The sequence below is a fragment of the Gopherus flavomarginatus genome, chromosome 4 (genome assembly GCF_025201925.1).
Source record: "Gopherus flavomarginatus isolate rGopFla2 chromosome 4, rGopFla2.mat.asm, whole genome shotgun sequence".
Lineage (NCBI taxonomy): Eukaryota > Metazoa > Chordata > Testudines > Testudinidae > Gopherus > Gopherus flavomarginatus.
In genome coordinates this window covers 97142536-97159011 of record NC_066620.1, presented here as the reverse complement: position 1 = coordinate 97159011, position 16476 = coordinate 97142536, and the positions used below count along the sequence as shown (strand labels likewise).

Here is a 16476-nt window from a genome sequence, read left to right as displayed (position 1 = left end):
TCACTAGGAGTCAGTGTGTAATAATGCTCTAAAACTCATCTTTGGACTGATTCCCTCTTGCACAGGATATCTGCAGACCTCTACACTGGCCCCCTGGGTAACAGGAGAGAAAGCTGGAGAAACAGCAGGGCCCTGGTGACCTTCAGCCCCATGTGGAGCGGGTACCTCAGAAAGAGAAGGACTAATGTGAGGATGGAGGGAGAGGAGCATCACCTGAAGGAGTTCTGAAAATGGGCTTTTAAATAACAAACAAACAAAAAAACAACAATTAATGTTCTCTGGAACTGCTTGCATCTCATTTCTCCAAAAATCCATTGACAGGCAAATGTAGAATCCTGTTCAGCCTCCGTACTGTTCATGCTGAGTCATTTTTACCATTTGTCAAAATTCTGATACATCAGGGTTGACAAACCTAATAACACAGAAATCTTTCTTTGGAAAAATCATTTCATGCTGAGCCAAACAGGTTCCCAGTTGTGATTTGAGGCCTTTGGGTGCTGTCCTAATATTAATGTACTATTACTAATATAGGAGTACACAGTACGGTTTACACTGAACAGTCAACATTTACCTACAGTTATCACACTGTGATATCTGATTAAGTGTACTTCATTCCTGTAGAATACGTGTAACCTACAGAATGTAACTGCAGTAAACCAGATACCACTGCAATCTGGTAACCATAGGAACCAACTCCCTGGGTGCTATGGGGCTGGAGCACTCATAGAAAAAAATAGTGGGTGCTCAGCACCCACTAGCCACAGCTCTTTGGCGGCTCATGGAGGGACTGGGGGGAGAGTGTAGAGCAGCCAGCAGCGGGCAGGAGCCTCTGGAAGGGAGTAGAGCAGGGACAGGAAAAAGCAGAATGAGGGTGGGGCCTTGGAGGAGGCAGCGGAGTTGGGCGGGAAGAGATGGGGAGAGGGCGGGACCTTGAGGGTGAGGTGGAGTGGGGGGACCTTGGTCGGATTGGGGGTGGAGCACCCCTGGGGAAAAGTAAAACTCAGACTGACTTCATTGGAACTACTCAGGTTCAGGTAAAGACTGCCGGCTTGGACCCTTAAAACTTTAATATGCTAACTATAATATGAGGCAAAGTTCTTGGTCAGACCACATAAAAAGGTCATGATAAACCTTGGTAAGTTCCAAAGTTCACTACCCTGAAAATGCTCCCATTCAGGCCCTGATTCTAGAAACACTTTTATGTGCTTAAACGTATATACATGAGTTTTCCCTCTGAATCCAATGGGACTGTACATACATAAGTGCTTGCAGGACAGAAGACAAAGAACATATTGCTGTATGTTAATTAGCCCTTAGGTTAAAGAAAACTATTCTAGAAATATTAAGATTCAAACCTGCACAATAAAGAAAACCAGTATCTACATACACTATTTAAAATTGTTTAACAGCAATTTTGTTTTGTACTCAGAATTCTGGAAGAACTAATTAAACACAGAAGAAATGAATTCTCAAGGTGAAGCCTTCTCCATGGAAACAGTATGTTGGTAGGTAAAATTCTGGGAGTATAACAAAAATTGCCATTTTATTTTTAAAGAGCATGAAACTTCTGTATGAAGGTAACAAATAGTCATTAGAAGTGTAAACATGCAAAAAAAAAGGTTCATTTGCAAAATTATTTAATCAAAAATAGGTTCATTTGCAAAATTATTTTAAATCCTGACAGAGAAAATTCATTTGCAAGAGAATTTAAAGAACCGTTTTTTCAGATATTCTAAAGAATAGCAAAGAGAAATATGTAGTTAAAACTAAGTATCAGGATTAGCTTGATTTCCAAACTTGTTTAAAGCATTTATAGGTCTTGGATTTTTGCTTTTAAAAGGTGACCTGTCATGGAAAAAGATTAGGTTTATGATATTGTATGATATATACAGAAGACCTGAAAGTATGTGGTGGTTTTATTTTTTTCCCTAAAAAAGTTTGTTACAAATTCCTGTCTTGTCTATCCTGTTTTTCCTGGAATGCTTTATAAATCCCTTCATGGTGATGGATGATATGATAAACTAGGGTGATGTCTTCATAATTACCAATTAAAATAAACCCTGAGCAGTTGAGAGAGGGAGTTTTAGTCACAAACTTTAAAAATTCTAGGTTTTGGTTTGTTTTCATTAATACCTGTTTAACTCAAACATGTGCCAAACAGCTGTGAGAAAAGAGCTCATTGTTACAAGATCAACATGGTTACCCTTACCCTAAAGTTAAGAAAATTCCCACACCAGTTCTTTAGCTCTCCAATGTCACGTCCAGCAAAATCAGAGAAGACAAGATTTTACACTACTGATATTGCAGCAGAATGTAAATCAGCAGAAAAAATATCTAAATTGGCCCCACCCCACCCACTGATTTTCCTTTTGCAGGTCATCTTTAAATAATCTTCCTGAAAATTTTAATATAGATCCTGCTATTTGCCCTCCTACATTGCATTTCTATCTATTTTAGCATATGTAGAGTGCCCACCACTTCCAATATCTACTGGACATTGGAATAGGATCAGAAACTTTTCATTCAACTTTGAATCATCAAACAACTATATATTTAAATAATCCCAGAGACAATCATAAACATTAACCATTTTCATTCACTTTTTAAATTTCTAAGATTTAGTTCTGAGCATGGTTATCCAGCTGAAGTATATGTTCACAAAGGATATATTCAATAGCAATCTTGCTCTTTACATAGCCTAATCTAATTCAAGAGTAGAAGCCATTAACAAAAGGCTATTAAACTAGGGGCAACTCAAACACTGTTGGCTCAGTTCTCACCTTAGAATCACGGGCGCACATCATTTAAAATCTGAGTGGCATGCAAGTATACATGTGTATATGCATATTGGTGCACAAAGACACAAACTACAGTGATCATTATTCAGACTAAGTCCTTTATATAAAAATCCTATGATCTTTGTACAGTAACTAATGAATGCTTATAACAATGATTCTGTTGCTTTTAGAAATTCTATAACTTTTTTGTCTGACATTTTTCCTATCTAAATATTTCAAATATAATATAAAATCTAAGAATTTCCCTACTTTTGAACATGAAAAACCGTGCACAAAAAATGTCCACTTCACCGAATCTTTAAGTGGGAGACACGAGCATTATTTGTGAAAACGGCTGGCAAAATGAATTATATTTAAATGCTTCATTGCACTAGAAAAAGTGATAATGGAAGAAACTGATCTGGCTTTATTGGTAGTCGTTCGAGAGAGTTGAGTCACAAGTTGACTCCTCTGGTAGGTATCCAAATAAATTGTGTTTACAGATATCTTTGTCATAGGATGTTCAGGCAAGCTATTTAAATCCTCAAGAGAAGTGATGAATGAAATGCTAGGAGAAATGCTTCTGAGACCACAATGCAATGGCATAGAAAAAATGTTTAATTAATTAAAATATAGAAATAGCTATGTGTTGTTCTTTTAAGTAAATGGGGTTTTACTCACACGTTTGTTACTTACTGTCAGTACACATTAGTTTCTCTTCATCACAGCTCCAAGGTTTGAAAATACCTCTCTGAATACAAAAATAAACTGCTAAAACACTTTTTAAAAACAGGCCAGAAAATATGGAACAGAATTAGCTGACTTGATTCCCAAAATATATGTTCCAAATTTCTACTTTTTGGGGGCGGGATTGAGGGAGAGCGAAGTAGACTGGAGGAAGGGGGACACACACACTAGAGTTGAAGGTACCTTTTCCAAATGTATTAGGGACAAACAGGCCGCTCTAACTTTTTTGCTGCCCCAAGCAAAAAAAAGAGCGCTGCCCTGCTGTAACACCCCCGTCCTCCCCTGAGCGCCATGCCACCCAAGCCCCTGCCCCCCCCGAGCACTGCGCCGCCCAAGCCCCCGCCCCCCCGTGCCGCGCCGCTGAAACACACACCCCCTCCGAGCACCGCCAGGCCGAAACAAAAACAAACAAACAAACAAAACCCTCCAGTGCCACCCTGCTGAAGCAAAAAACAAAACAAAACAAAAACCCGAGCGCCGCCCCGCCCCAAGCATGTGTTTGGTCGGCTGCTGCCTGGAACCAGCCCTGGGGACAAAGGCCCCAAACTTGCAATTGTCTCCATTTGAGCAGCTTTCTATGTCTGCAAAAAGCCCCACTGCCTTCAAGGTGCTTAAATTTAAGCACATGCTCACTGCTTTGCTGGATTGGGGCCAGAGTTCTCAGCACCTGGCATGATTGACCCCACTGTGAGTAAAGTTAAGCGCATGCACAAATCTTTGTAGGATTGGAGCCTAAATCACAAGAAAAAAAAATCACGAGTTTGTCATTTAATGGCACTAGATTTTATTTTTAAAAAATCTCTTAATTGGCAGTTTCTGCCTTTGGGTGTTGCAAGTCAGAATTAAGGTACATTATCAGAGCTTGTCCTGCAGATACTCCATACATGCTTAACTTTAGTCTCATGAGTAGTCACACTGATTCCTATTTCAATTCATGGGAGTGAAGCGAAGCATTTACATAAGTATCTTCAGGATTAGGGCCTTGCCTTGTACTTTCCTAATCGAAAGGTGCAAACTTGTGTACTGTGGTCATGTCAGGCATAGAGATGGAAATAATCCTGAGAAAGTCATCATTAGGGTCCTACAAATTCACAGTCCATTTTGGTCAATTTCAGTGTCATAGCATTTTAAAAGTCATAAATTTCATGATTTCAGCTATTTAAATCTGAAATTTCAGTGTTGTAACTATAGGGTCCTGCCCCAAAAAGGAATTGGGGGAAGGGGTTGCAAAATTATTGTAGGGGAGGTTTCAGTGCTACTACTCTTACCTCTGCACTGCTGCTGGTGGCAGTGCTGCCTTCATAGCTGAACAGCTGGAGAGTGGCGGCAGCTGGCCAGGACCCCATCTCTGAAGGCAGAGCCGCCGCCAGCAGCAGCGCAGAGGTAAGGATGGCAAAGTACGGGTGTTGCCATCCTTACTTCTGCGCTGCTGCTGGCGGGGCGCTGCCTTCAGACCTGGGCCCCAGGCCACTAGCCACCACTCTCCAGCCGCCAACCGCCGCTCTCCAGCCACCCAGCTCTGAAGTCAGCGCAGAACTAAGCTGGTATTACTATGACCCCCCTAAAATAATCTTGTGATGCCCCCTGCAACTCCTCTTGGGTCAGAACCGCCAATTTGAGAAAGGCTGGTCTCCTCTGTGAAATCTGTATAGTACAGGGTAAAAGCACACAAAAGACCTGATTTCATGGTCTGTGACATGTTTTTCATGACCATGAATTTGGTAGGGCCCTAGTTATCATGTAAGGAATGGCGACAGGAGATGGATAGATGGTGTCCAGCAGATCACTGGGAGGTCCGCTGCTGAGTGCTTAAAGCTAGTGATGGATTGAGAAGATTTCTGAAAATTCTGCTATGGTTTCACCAAAAGTCAGACATGAATAAATGGATTTTATTTACTTACTTATTTACAGCAGTCCTTTCCTGCATCATGCCTGGCTTTTACCCCTGCTGTTAGTCTCTCACTTTTGTGAGCATAAAAACATTATTCATTTTAACTATGCATTTTACATTTATGATGACTGCATTTAACTTTAAAGCTAGTTATTCGTGGTTATGCTTTTATTTTTGTACAGTATCATTTAAAAGTTATATTATTACAAATTATAATGTTCAGTGCTCTAAATATACAATTCTAAATGAAATTAATAATGCTACTACAGAGCTGCTTTTCTGTTTTGGTGACTAGTCCTCAGCCATTCTTTTGTTGACAGTTATACCATTTTCAAAGTCTAGCCTCAGTCTTGTGAAACTGTTCACCAGCTATCCTCACAGCATGACAAAAAGCAGCACTTCCTTTTTATGCTCTCTAAAGTTCTAATTCTTGGTAGACACTGATGTTTGCTGATAAACTGTTTTAATTCAGTTGCAGGGCTAACAGCAAATATAGGTTTCAACCGAAAAGGAAAATCCTTCACTTCATTTGGTGCCATGTACAATCTACCTACTATTCATCAGTGTCATTGAGAGGATCCCCTCTCAATGTCCTCTAGATTAATTTCATATTGAGTAGTAGGGCAGGTTAGCCAGTGAAGAGCATACAGATCTAAAATGGTGTTAATGTAATGTCCAAGGAAACAGTTGTTTTAAAACATCATTGCAAGATGATAAAAAATAATAGCCAGTCAGAATGAAACCAACTGTGCTATTGGTAACAGGATTTATATAATTTGTGGAATTACATTATTATACCGTGTGCTTACTTCTTAATATATTTAAAATGAGACAACTGTCTTAGTTTCTACATATCTTGCAAAACTTGAATGTCACAACATTAATTACAAATAATTACACATAAAAAAGCCAATGACACTATACTCACACACTCTAAGTAGAACAAAACAAAACATAATAACTGATACTATAACTTTATATCCCTCAAACCCTCCTCTCCTCAAAAGCTGAGAGAGAAAGATGAATTTTGCAGACAGCTTTGAAGGTTAAAAAATCTGGGCATTATTAGACTAAGTAATTCTGTGTATATTTTCAAATCTAAATAGGCCATACAAAATACAATATTGCCACAAAATAATGTATATATACATTCTACAACTAGCCTGGCTTGTTTATTTTTAAATCCAGTGAAATGTAATATTCATCAAAATATTTAGCACTTGCTAAAGCCAGGTATAAGGCAGAAAGGCACTCGGCAAGCTTTTCCAAAAAATCTCACCCAGTGTACCTTAATCCTCACCTACATCTAGGGCCGGCTCCAGGCCACAGCGCGCCAAGCGCGTGCTTGGGGCGGCACGCCGCGGGGGGCGCTCTGCCGGTTGCTGGGAGGGCGGCAGGCGGTTCTGGTGGAGCTGCCGCAGGCGTGGCTGCGGACGGTGCGCTGGTCCCATGGCTCCGGTGGACCTCCTGCAGACATGCCTGCGGCAGCTCCACCAGAGCCACGGGCCATTGGACCCTCCGCAGAAACGCCTGCAGTAGGTCCACCGGAGCCGCGGGACTGGCGAGCAGCAGAGCGCCCCCCACGGTGTGCTACCGTGCTTGGGACAGTGAAATTGCTAGAGCCAGCCCTGCCTACATCACACCTTTTCCAGTATTCTAGTAACACAAGGCTCTTCTGAACAGAATAATAATTGTGCTAAACCAGTGGTGGACAACCTGTGACCCGTGGGCCACATGCAGCCCCCATCAGGGTAATGTGTTGGTAGGCTGCAAGACATTTTGCTGATGTTGACTGCCCGCAGGCACGGCCGCCCGCACCTCCCAGTGGCTGCGGTTCGCCATTACCGGCCAATGGGAGTGGCGGGAAGTGGCGCAGGCCACAGGGATGTGCTGGCTGCCACTTCTCGCTGCTCCCATTGGCCAGGAACAGCAAACTGTGGCCACTGGGAGCTGCAGGCAGCCATGCCTGAGGGTGGTCAATGTAAACAACTGTCTCGCAGCCCACCAGTGGATTACCCTGATGAGCCACGTGCGGCCCATGGGCCGCAGGTTGCCCACCACTGTGCTAAACTGTAAAAATGTTTTTCACTGTTGGAGAGGATGGGATGTTAAAAAACTGATCCCTGTTGGTTTTCTGCTACTAAAAGTACCCTGCTGTTTATTTTCTTATTTAAAATTATCTAGATTTTGATAATTTATTTTCTATTAGTTTGTCTTTAGAAGAATTATTACATTACTCACAGAAAAAAATGTGTACGCTGGATCTTACTGTTCACCTACCTGAAATTAGAGGGCGTTTGCATTTTTTGCTAGATATTCTAGTATTAGAGGTGACATGGGATCAGTATGGAACAGCCACAGAGTGATATGTCTCAGCCTAAAGTAAGGTTTTGCAAGATGGATGGATCTCAGATATTCCCTCCTTCAAAAGAAGAGATTTTGAGGGTTCAGAATAAATGCTGTTATAAACTTAATGGAAAGTACAATGAATAAAATGATATGATTTTGTATGTCAGATCAAAAGGATTTAGAGGATGAGGTATCTCTTAGGTGCAATAGATATTATAGTAGGTTTAGTGTTTGATCAATTTTAAGTGTTTATTTTACAAATGCTCATTCAATGAAAAACTGCTTAAGGAAAAACTCTTCTTGAATAGTTGTATTCTATTCCAAGATTAGATATACTTGCACATACAGTCCCATCATAGGTTTGTCCTTGCAGTTAAAAATGCAAAATATTTATAGGTTTCTAGGTCTAAATGTTTATGGCACAGATGTTCTACTAGGTCAGGGGTCGGCAACCTTTTGGAAGTGGTGTACCGAGTCTTCATTTATTCACTCTAATTTAAGGTTTCGCGTGCCAGTCATACATTTTAACGTTTTTAGAAGGTCTCTTTTCATAAGTCTAAAATATATAACTAAACTATTGTTGCATGTCAAGTAAATAAGGTTTTAAAAATGTTTAAGAAGCCTCATTTAAAATTAAATTAAAATGCAGAGTCCGCCCAGACGGGTGGCCAGGACCCAGGCAGTGTGAGTGCCCCTGAAAATCAGCTCGCGTGCTGCCTTCGGCATGTGTGCCATAGGTTTCCTACCCCTGTACTAGGTCAATATTATGTATTTACATAATCTTTATTTTAAAATTCCCTACTTACATTAATGATACATACTAAATATCCTCAACTTGAATACCTTTTAGAAACTTTTTGAACGATCTAACACTATATTTTTTATTTATTTTATTGCAAGTGTTACATACATGTGAGTCACAGACAGTACATTTACCATGTGTTGTAATACCTAGGTGGCACGGGACAAGTTAAAAATGGAGTAAACACTTTAAGTTTGAATGTCCATGTTTTTCTCTGTATAATCTTACTAAAAGAGCTTTCTGCGTATTTATTTATAACAGTGATCATTCACATACTAGGTTTATCTGTGACAGTGTATTTATCTACATGATATTCATTTAATCTTATAGGTTGTAATCTTGCAAACGTGTGTGCTTAATTTTAAACTTGTCAATGGGACCACTCACATGAGTAAAGTTTACATATGTTTGCAGAATCAAGGCTTTAAACAGCAAATTTACTGTTTAACAGCTTTGTGTTTCAATCATTTTGTGACAGAGGGCAATTTCTTGCAACATCTCAGATAAACCGTACTGAGTTAAGTTAAATCTTGTTAAGTTTAAGGATCCATTGTATTAAAAATAGAATTGTCTGTGTAGTTGTAGGACTGTATGCAACTTTTCTAGGATACTGACTAATGTATACCTTGGGGAAATGTTAGGAACTTCAAAGAACTGTTTAGGACAGTATGTGTGAAGTGGACTTCCTAGGAGGTACTTGGGACGGCATTTGAAGCTGTGCCCTGGGGAGGAAAACCCATTGTCTACTGATTAATCTGGAGTTTCCAGAAGCAGGTAAAGAGCTCTGAACTATGAGAATGGACTAAACTTTTCATGAGTGCGCTAGTTCTGTGCTGAGGCTGTTATAAACATGTGACCATAGGCAAGAATCCTTTGTGGGGTCTGAAGGACTAATCACCTGTCAGAACCCATGTTGGAGTTGGGATGATCTCTCGTGCATGTAGGTTTTTATTGTTTTTAATATGTTTTCTCTGTAATGCTTTTACCCTAAGAATAAATAAGTTTGCACAGAAAGTGCTGTGAGCTCAACTGTGGGCAGTAATATTATTATTAGTCTCTGAAGAAAAAGCAAACAGGTCTGCTTAGGCGGTCTGACTTTGCTGGTGAATTTATAGTATAATTAGGGAGCTGTGTAGCCTGGAAATATCCTGGTCAGAAAAATGAAAGATGCATGTCTCCACCCAAGAGAGACAATGGCTGGAGAGCCAGAAGCCTAGCGTATGTGCCCTTGATGGACTATAGAGGGGGAATACAGATGTAGTTGTCCTGAACTGTGACACATTTATTTAATATTTTTCATTGGATTATAATAATGTGATCACAGCAGACTGAATAAACTTTTTTATGGGTTTTATTATAACCAGCCCAGATCTGCCACTAGAGCAGTAAGGAACACTAACACGTAACTTAGAATTAACTCCTGCTCTCATTGACTTCATTGATGCAAAATCAGGCCTCCTGGTTATAAAACTACTATATCCTTAACAATTAGTATAGCCAAAATGAGCATGCAATAATATACTATGAAGCAAAGATTTTATTTTTACTTTTGACTGGTTGTATAGTACTTTAAAAGAGACAAACCTTATTGAACCAGTTGGGGTTTTTCTTTTTAGCCATAGCAAGTGTTGTACCAAAACCAGCGATCATTCCTGCAGTAGCAACAGTACCTAGAAAAATTCCACCTGCCAACAAAATTTAAGAAATTAAAATAATGAATTTCTTTCCTAGAAAAAAAGTGTTCAAGCATTTAAAAAAAATCAGAAGTGCAAATCTATCAGCTGCTGCCTGAGGGAAAGGAATAGCTGTCAAACTGCTCATTTTCTCAATCTAGTGAATGACGTGGAAAGTTCTGTAATATAGTACTTTAAAAATCAATTATTAGTTTATATCAACAAATTAAAACTGATTTGCTACTTCACATTCCTGGAGAAGAAAAAGGGCACACTGCCCGTAAATCCCTGTAGAGACTGATCATCTGTAGCAGTGTTTCTCAAACTAGGACCACCACTTGTTCAGGGAAAGCCCCTAGCAGACTGAGCCAGTTTGTTTATCTGCCGCGTCTGCAGGTTCAGCCAACTGCGGCTCCCACTGGCTGCGGTTCACCGCTCCAGACCAATGGGGGCTGCAGGAAGTGGTGCAGGCCAGGGACGTGCTGGCCGCCCTTCCTGCAGCCCCCATTGGCCTGGAGCGGCAAACTGCAGCCAGTGGGAGCCGCGATCGGCCAAACCTGCGGACGTGGCAGGTAAACAAACCGGCCCGGCCCCCTAGGGACTTTCCCTGAACAAGCGGCGGCCCTAGTTTGAAAACCATTGATCAATACGAAAGGTGGGTGAGGCAACTTCTGTTGTTGAGAGAGAGAAACTTTCAAGTCACTCAGAACTCTTCTTCTGGTCAGGTCTGTGTGGTTCAAAAGTTTGTCTCTCTCACCAACAGAAGTTGGTCCAATAAAAGACATTATCTCACCTACCTTGTGTCTCTAATATTCTGGGAATGACAGAACTACAACTATACTGCATTCATCTATTGGAAAGTCAGATAAAACTAAGCAGACTGCAGGCTTTCCCAGGTAAGGTCTTTCTCCTTTACAGTTCTCTCTGAACAATATCTCCCCACAGCAGCCTGGGTCTCTCAAGAGCTATGTATCCCATGGCTGTACACTTCAGCACCATTTCTTCAAGGGGGAGACTTAACTGCTTTTTGCAGCACTCATCAGTTCAAATTGCCAATTGGAAATCTGCCCATATTTGAAGACACGTTCAGCAGCTGTTCTCCAGCTTTATCTCTGTTGTTGCCTGGAGCACCATTTCCATATCATGGTGGTAGCTGAGGGGCTTCTGTGGGTCTTGGGGAGAAGGGGAAGTGCAACTTTCAGTTGCTTCACAGAGACAGGGTGGGTGAGGTAATATATTTTATTGGACCAATTGTGTTGATGGGAGAGACAAGCTTTTGAGCTACACAGAGTTCTTCACGTCTGGGAAATGTACTCAAATTTCATTGATACACATAAGCTGGAACAGATTATTTAGCATAAATAGTTAACACATATTTCAAAGGACCATTCAAGGTACAGTGGCCCATTAACAACTTTCCAGTCACAGGCTGGTTATGAGGGTAACAGATTGCTGTTATAATGAGCCATAAATCCAGTGTGTCTGCTCAGTCTATATTTTGCAGTCTAGTAAAAGTGTGAATTTTAGCTCCCAGGCTCATCTTCTGAAGCTGTTGTGCAGGTTTCCTCTGCGGAGGCCTGAGAGGTCAGATACAGAGTGGTGGCTTTGTGACAAGTGCAGTAGCCTCAGAAACATTTCCAAACCTGCTTGCGCTCTCTTGCTGCCCTCTGAGCAAGCTGCAGGAGAAGTAGGTTCCACCCAAAGGGATGGTCCCCTTGCTCCCTTTGGGGCTTAAATGGGGGGCTGGGGCAGCAGCAGTGCAGGGGGAACCACCCTTCAGAGATGGGGGTGGGTGGACAGAGGCTGTCACTACCAAGATGTGGCTGAAGCCACAGCACCTGCTAGAGCAGCAATGACCTCTCCTGCAACCCATACGTCCTGCAAGGAGGCAAAGGGCAAAGAGTGGGGAATTCAGCTCAGCTGGGGAGGGAAGAAGCAGCAGCATCCTTGTGACCTTCCTGTTACAACCAAGGCTGTGGCCAGTGCCACCCCAGCCAGCCCCACAGCCCATCCTGGGACACAGCCTGTCCGCCCTGGAGACAAGGGGCTTTCTCACACTATTGCTGTGATTAGGAGAAGAGGGAATCTTCCTGCCTTGTGGAGACTAGGCAGAGCAGCAACAGCAGCAGCGCCCTCCCCTCGCTACCCGGCCTTTACCCCCCAGGCTCTCTGCACCTTTGATGAAGAAGAACTTGTCCTGGGCTGCTGCGGGGTGAGGGCCCGCCCGTACCACGGGCGCTCCCAGCCCAGGGTTCCCCTCAGCTGGAGCAGCGGTGCCCTCGGGATCGCCCGCGCCCACAGCCGGCACCATGCTCGGGTTTGCGAGCCAGGCTCCGCCCTGCAACCCGGATGGAAACCGAGCTGGGCAGGGACTCGCTAGCCCAGGCCCCGCCTGTGCACCCGGCAGCGCTCGGCTCAGAGTGCCTCGTACGCCTCACTCTGCCACGGCACGGCTTCCCCAAGCCGCCTAGACGCGTCTGCGGAGGGGAGGCGCAGCTCCGGTCCCTTCTAGCGTCAGCTAAGGGGGTGCCCTGCCTCCCCCTTGATACACCTCCCCCCTAGGAGTCAAAACTGCCTTAAATAATGCCCCCCCCAGCTGCAAGGGAGGTGTGCTCCGCGGGGCAGTTTATGGGGCTGGTTTGTGACAGAAAGTAGTGAAACAATCAGCCAGAAGGGGCAACTTAAAAACAGCGGCTGAGGGAGTGTCTATAAATGTCGGGCTTGGCTACACTGGAGAGTTGCAGCGCTGGTGGTGGGTTTACAGCGCTGTAACCTACCCACTGTCCTCACTTGCAAGGCACATACAGCGTTGCATCTCCCTGGCTGCAGCGCTGGCTGTACTCCTGCTCTGCCTGGGGTATAACGATTGCAGCACTGGTGATGCAGCACTGCTCCGCCAGCGTGGCCACCAAAAACGCTGTAATTGGCCTCCAGAGGTATTCGGAGGTATCCCAGAACGCCTGTTCAGCCACTCCCAACAGCGCTGCAAATGTGGCCACACTGCAGCGCTGGTAGTTGTCAGTGTGGCCACACTGCAGCGCTTTCCCTACACAGCTGTACGAAGACAGCTGTAATTCCCAACAATGTATAGCTGCAAGTGTAGCCATACCGTTGCTGACATAGGCAGGCTAATCTGCGGTGTGGATAAAGCGAGTGAAAGCTGTTTAAAATTCCGCCCCCCCCATGTTGAGGGTGTGCTCCGTCCCACCCACTGAGGGGAGAGATGTGGCTGCAGATCGGCACCTTCCAGAGAGACCTCAGACTTGGTATTAACTTAGGGTTCAGAGGGCCTCCCACTTCTGATGTGTGCGGAGTTGGTCCTAGGGACATATAGACCCACAGGTCACATCTGGTGGCCCCTTGACCATGAGGTCCCTATAGGGGACAAGTTGTTTGGGCTAGAACTGATGACAATAAAATATATTTTTTCTTTTGTAAAAGAAGGGACAAGCTGTGAGAGCAGCGGGAATCCCATGAAGATTGGTGGTGTGTGGCTTAACGCTGCATGTGTATTATAGTCTGTCCATTTCTTGGGGCAGCCTTTGTTTCTTAAAAAATACTAAAGTATTCTGCAGTAATATAAACTATTTGGGACAGGGAATGTCTTTTTGTTCTGTGTTTGTATAGGGCTTAGCACAGTGGGGTCCTGGTCCTTGGCCAGACACATAATTTTACAATAATACTACTATAGTGTATTTTCCGTTGCTGCAAAATACACTTTTTAATAAAGGAAAAATATGTTTTATTCTATGTTTTGTAAAGCTCAATGTAAATATGCTCATTAGTAATAATACCTGAGAGACACCTTGCCTCTCTAATATTCTGGGACCAACACAGCTACAACATGGCAAATAATACCTAACTTTTTTAGTGCTTTTCATCAGTAGATCTCAAAGCGCATTACCATGCAGGTCAGTATGGTTAGCCCCATGGTATAGATGGGGAAACCAGGGCACAGAGAGCTTTTGCTGACTGTTTCAAGGACTCATTTAATATCTCTCTCTCTCATATTCCTAAACTGTACTATTTCTCTCACTCTTCAACATGAGATAGATACCTTTTCCTTTAGCAGATACTGTGCTTTATCTGCTTTTTTTAGACCGTTTTTAAGACACAGGTAGCATGCAGAGACCTGCTGGCACCCCCATACCTCCCATTGACCGCAGTTCCCAGTCAATGGAAGCTGCGGAGTGGGCAGGGGCTACAGCAGTGCGTGGACCTGCCTGGCCCCGCAGGGGCCGCAGAGACATGCCAGCTGCTTCTGGGAGTGGCATGGGGCCAGGGCAGGCAGGGAGCCTGCCTTAGACCTGCTGTGCTGCCAGACTTTTAGCAGCCAGAGATTGCAATAGACTGGCAGAGGCTCCAGGATCGATCAGTCAATCACGATCTACTGGTTAGTGACCAGTGGTCCAGATAATGCTTAGTCCTGCCATGAGTGCAGGGGACTGGACTGGATGACCTGTCAAGGTCCCTTCCAGTCCTATGATGTTATGATTTTCCATTTTAGCTATATCCCTAGCATCCAAGCAGTTCTTTTTTGGTAGTGTTTTGGAAGAGAAAATTCACACTGGTCTTGCCAATTATATCATGCATGTAACTTCCTACACCCAAATAGAGCCCCACTAAAGTCACAGATCCACCCTGCTATGATCAAGTTGTAGGATAGGGCCTAAGATAGCTTGATAACACATAATTAATTAACATTCAGTCTATATGATCTCTCCATCTCAGTTTTTTGTTTTCTCCACCGATGGTTTATTTGCAAAATACTTAGGACAGGCAGATGGAAAGTCACATCAAGGTATTTACTCTGCAAAACAAAGTAAATAATGCCATAATACACTTGGTTAAAAAAATATATATATACAGAAGAGGAGAGAAAACTGTGTTTCCTGAGGGGATGGGAAGCCATTGAATGATTAGTTAGGGAATGACTAGTTTAGAATGGAAATTTCTCAGACTTCCCCACCACGCACACAGGTCTCAACTTCCATATATCCCAAACATGCAAGTCATTGTAAATGGACAAGCAGTTGTCACTAACACCCCATGTCAGCAAAATTAATGTGCTGAAGTCCTATTGAAGTTAATGAGAATAAAGCATATATCTAAGCATATGTGTAATGCTTTGCTGAAGGAATCCACCTATGTGACACATACTGCTGTGCATTACCATAGTATGAGTACTGTCTATGTAAAAATCAATAGCAAATTTGCTAGTGGAAAACAAGGACTCTCTGACTCTCTCCCTTCTGTTTAGGGTTTGTGTTTTGTTGGTTGTATGTTACAGATATTTATTTTTATTTGTGGGTAGTCTTATGTCTATTGTTCCTATCTCAAACTTATATATGTTACTAAAGTGGTCCAAATAAAATGTTTTGGAAAGTTTTAAGTGATTCTGTTGAATAAACTAAAAATGGGAACCATTTTTAAATGACCTATTTTGAAATATGTTACTGCTTTTATGCAGCTGGGATTCTCAGATTTTAATACTGTTGAATACATTTTATAGATAGGGCTTCACTCTCCACTGCCTTGTTCCTTGTGAAGTCATTTGCACCTGTAAAAAGAGAGTATAAAACACCACCATTTTGTTTTGGTGGTATATTGCATTGTAGCGCATAGGATTACTAATAATAATATATTCTAAGTCCAATAGGGCCTATTGTGATCATCTAAGCTCGCCACTTGTGTAGAACTGGCCATAGGATTTCCCTGAAAAAATTCCTAGAGCATATCTTTTAGAAAAACATCCAATCTTGATTTAAAAATTGCCAGTGATGGAAAATTCACCACTAGTGGTTAATTACCCTCACTGTTAAAAAATTGGGCCTTTTTTGCCAGTCTGAATTTGTCTAGCTTCAACTTCCAGCAATTAGATCTTGTTATACATTTGTCTTCTAGAATGAAGAGCATTCTATTATCAAATATCTTTCCCCCATGTAGGTACTTATAGACTATAATCAAGTCACCCTTACTCTTCTCTTTGTTAAGCTAAAAAGATAGAGCTCCTTGAGTCTTTCACTATTAGGCATGTTTTTCAATTATTTAATAATTAGTTCTTGTGTCTCTTCTCTGAGTAGTTTCCAATTTACCAACATCTTTCTTGAATTGTGAACACCGGAACTGGATACAGTTTTCAAGGAGTGGTCACATCAGTGCCAAATACAGAGGCAGTATTATCTCCATATACCTACTTGATATTCCCATTTATACATCCAAGGATCACATAAGCCC

At 42.5% G+C, this 16476-nt stretch overlaps 1 protein-coding gene across 3 annotated transcripts in view; it reads right to left on the bottom strand.

Annotated features, from left to right (window-relative positions):
- TMEM242 (transmembrane protein 242) overlaps positions 1-12571 on the bottom strand; it is a 62611-nt gene extending 50040 nt beyond the window's left edge. For all 3 annotated transcript variants that reach the window (XM_050949957.1, XM_050949955.1, XM_050949956.1), the window contains exons 1-2: positions 12415-12571; positions 10151-10251 (exon numbers count right to left, since the gene is read on the bottom strand). In XM_050949957.1, coding sequence (XP_050805914.1) covers positions 10151-10251; positions 12415-12550 — 237 coding nt within the window. In that variant the 5' untranslated portion in view covers positions 12551-12571. The remainder of the gene's footprint in view (positions 1-10150; positions 10252-12414) is intronic.
- Between the last annotated feature and the right edge of the window lie 3905 nt (positions 12572-16476).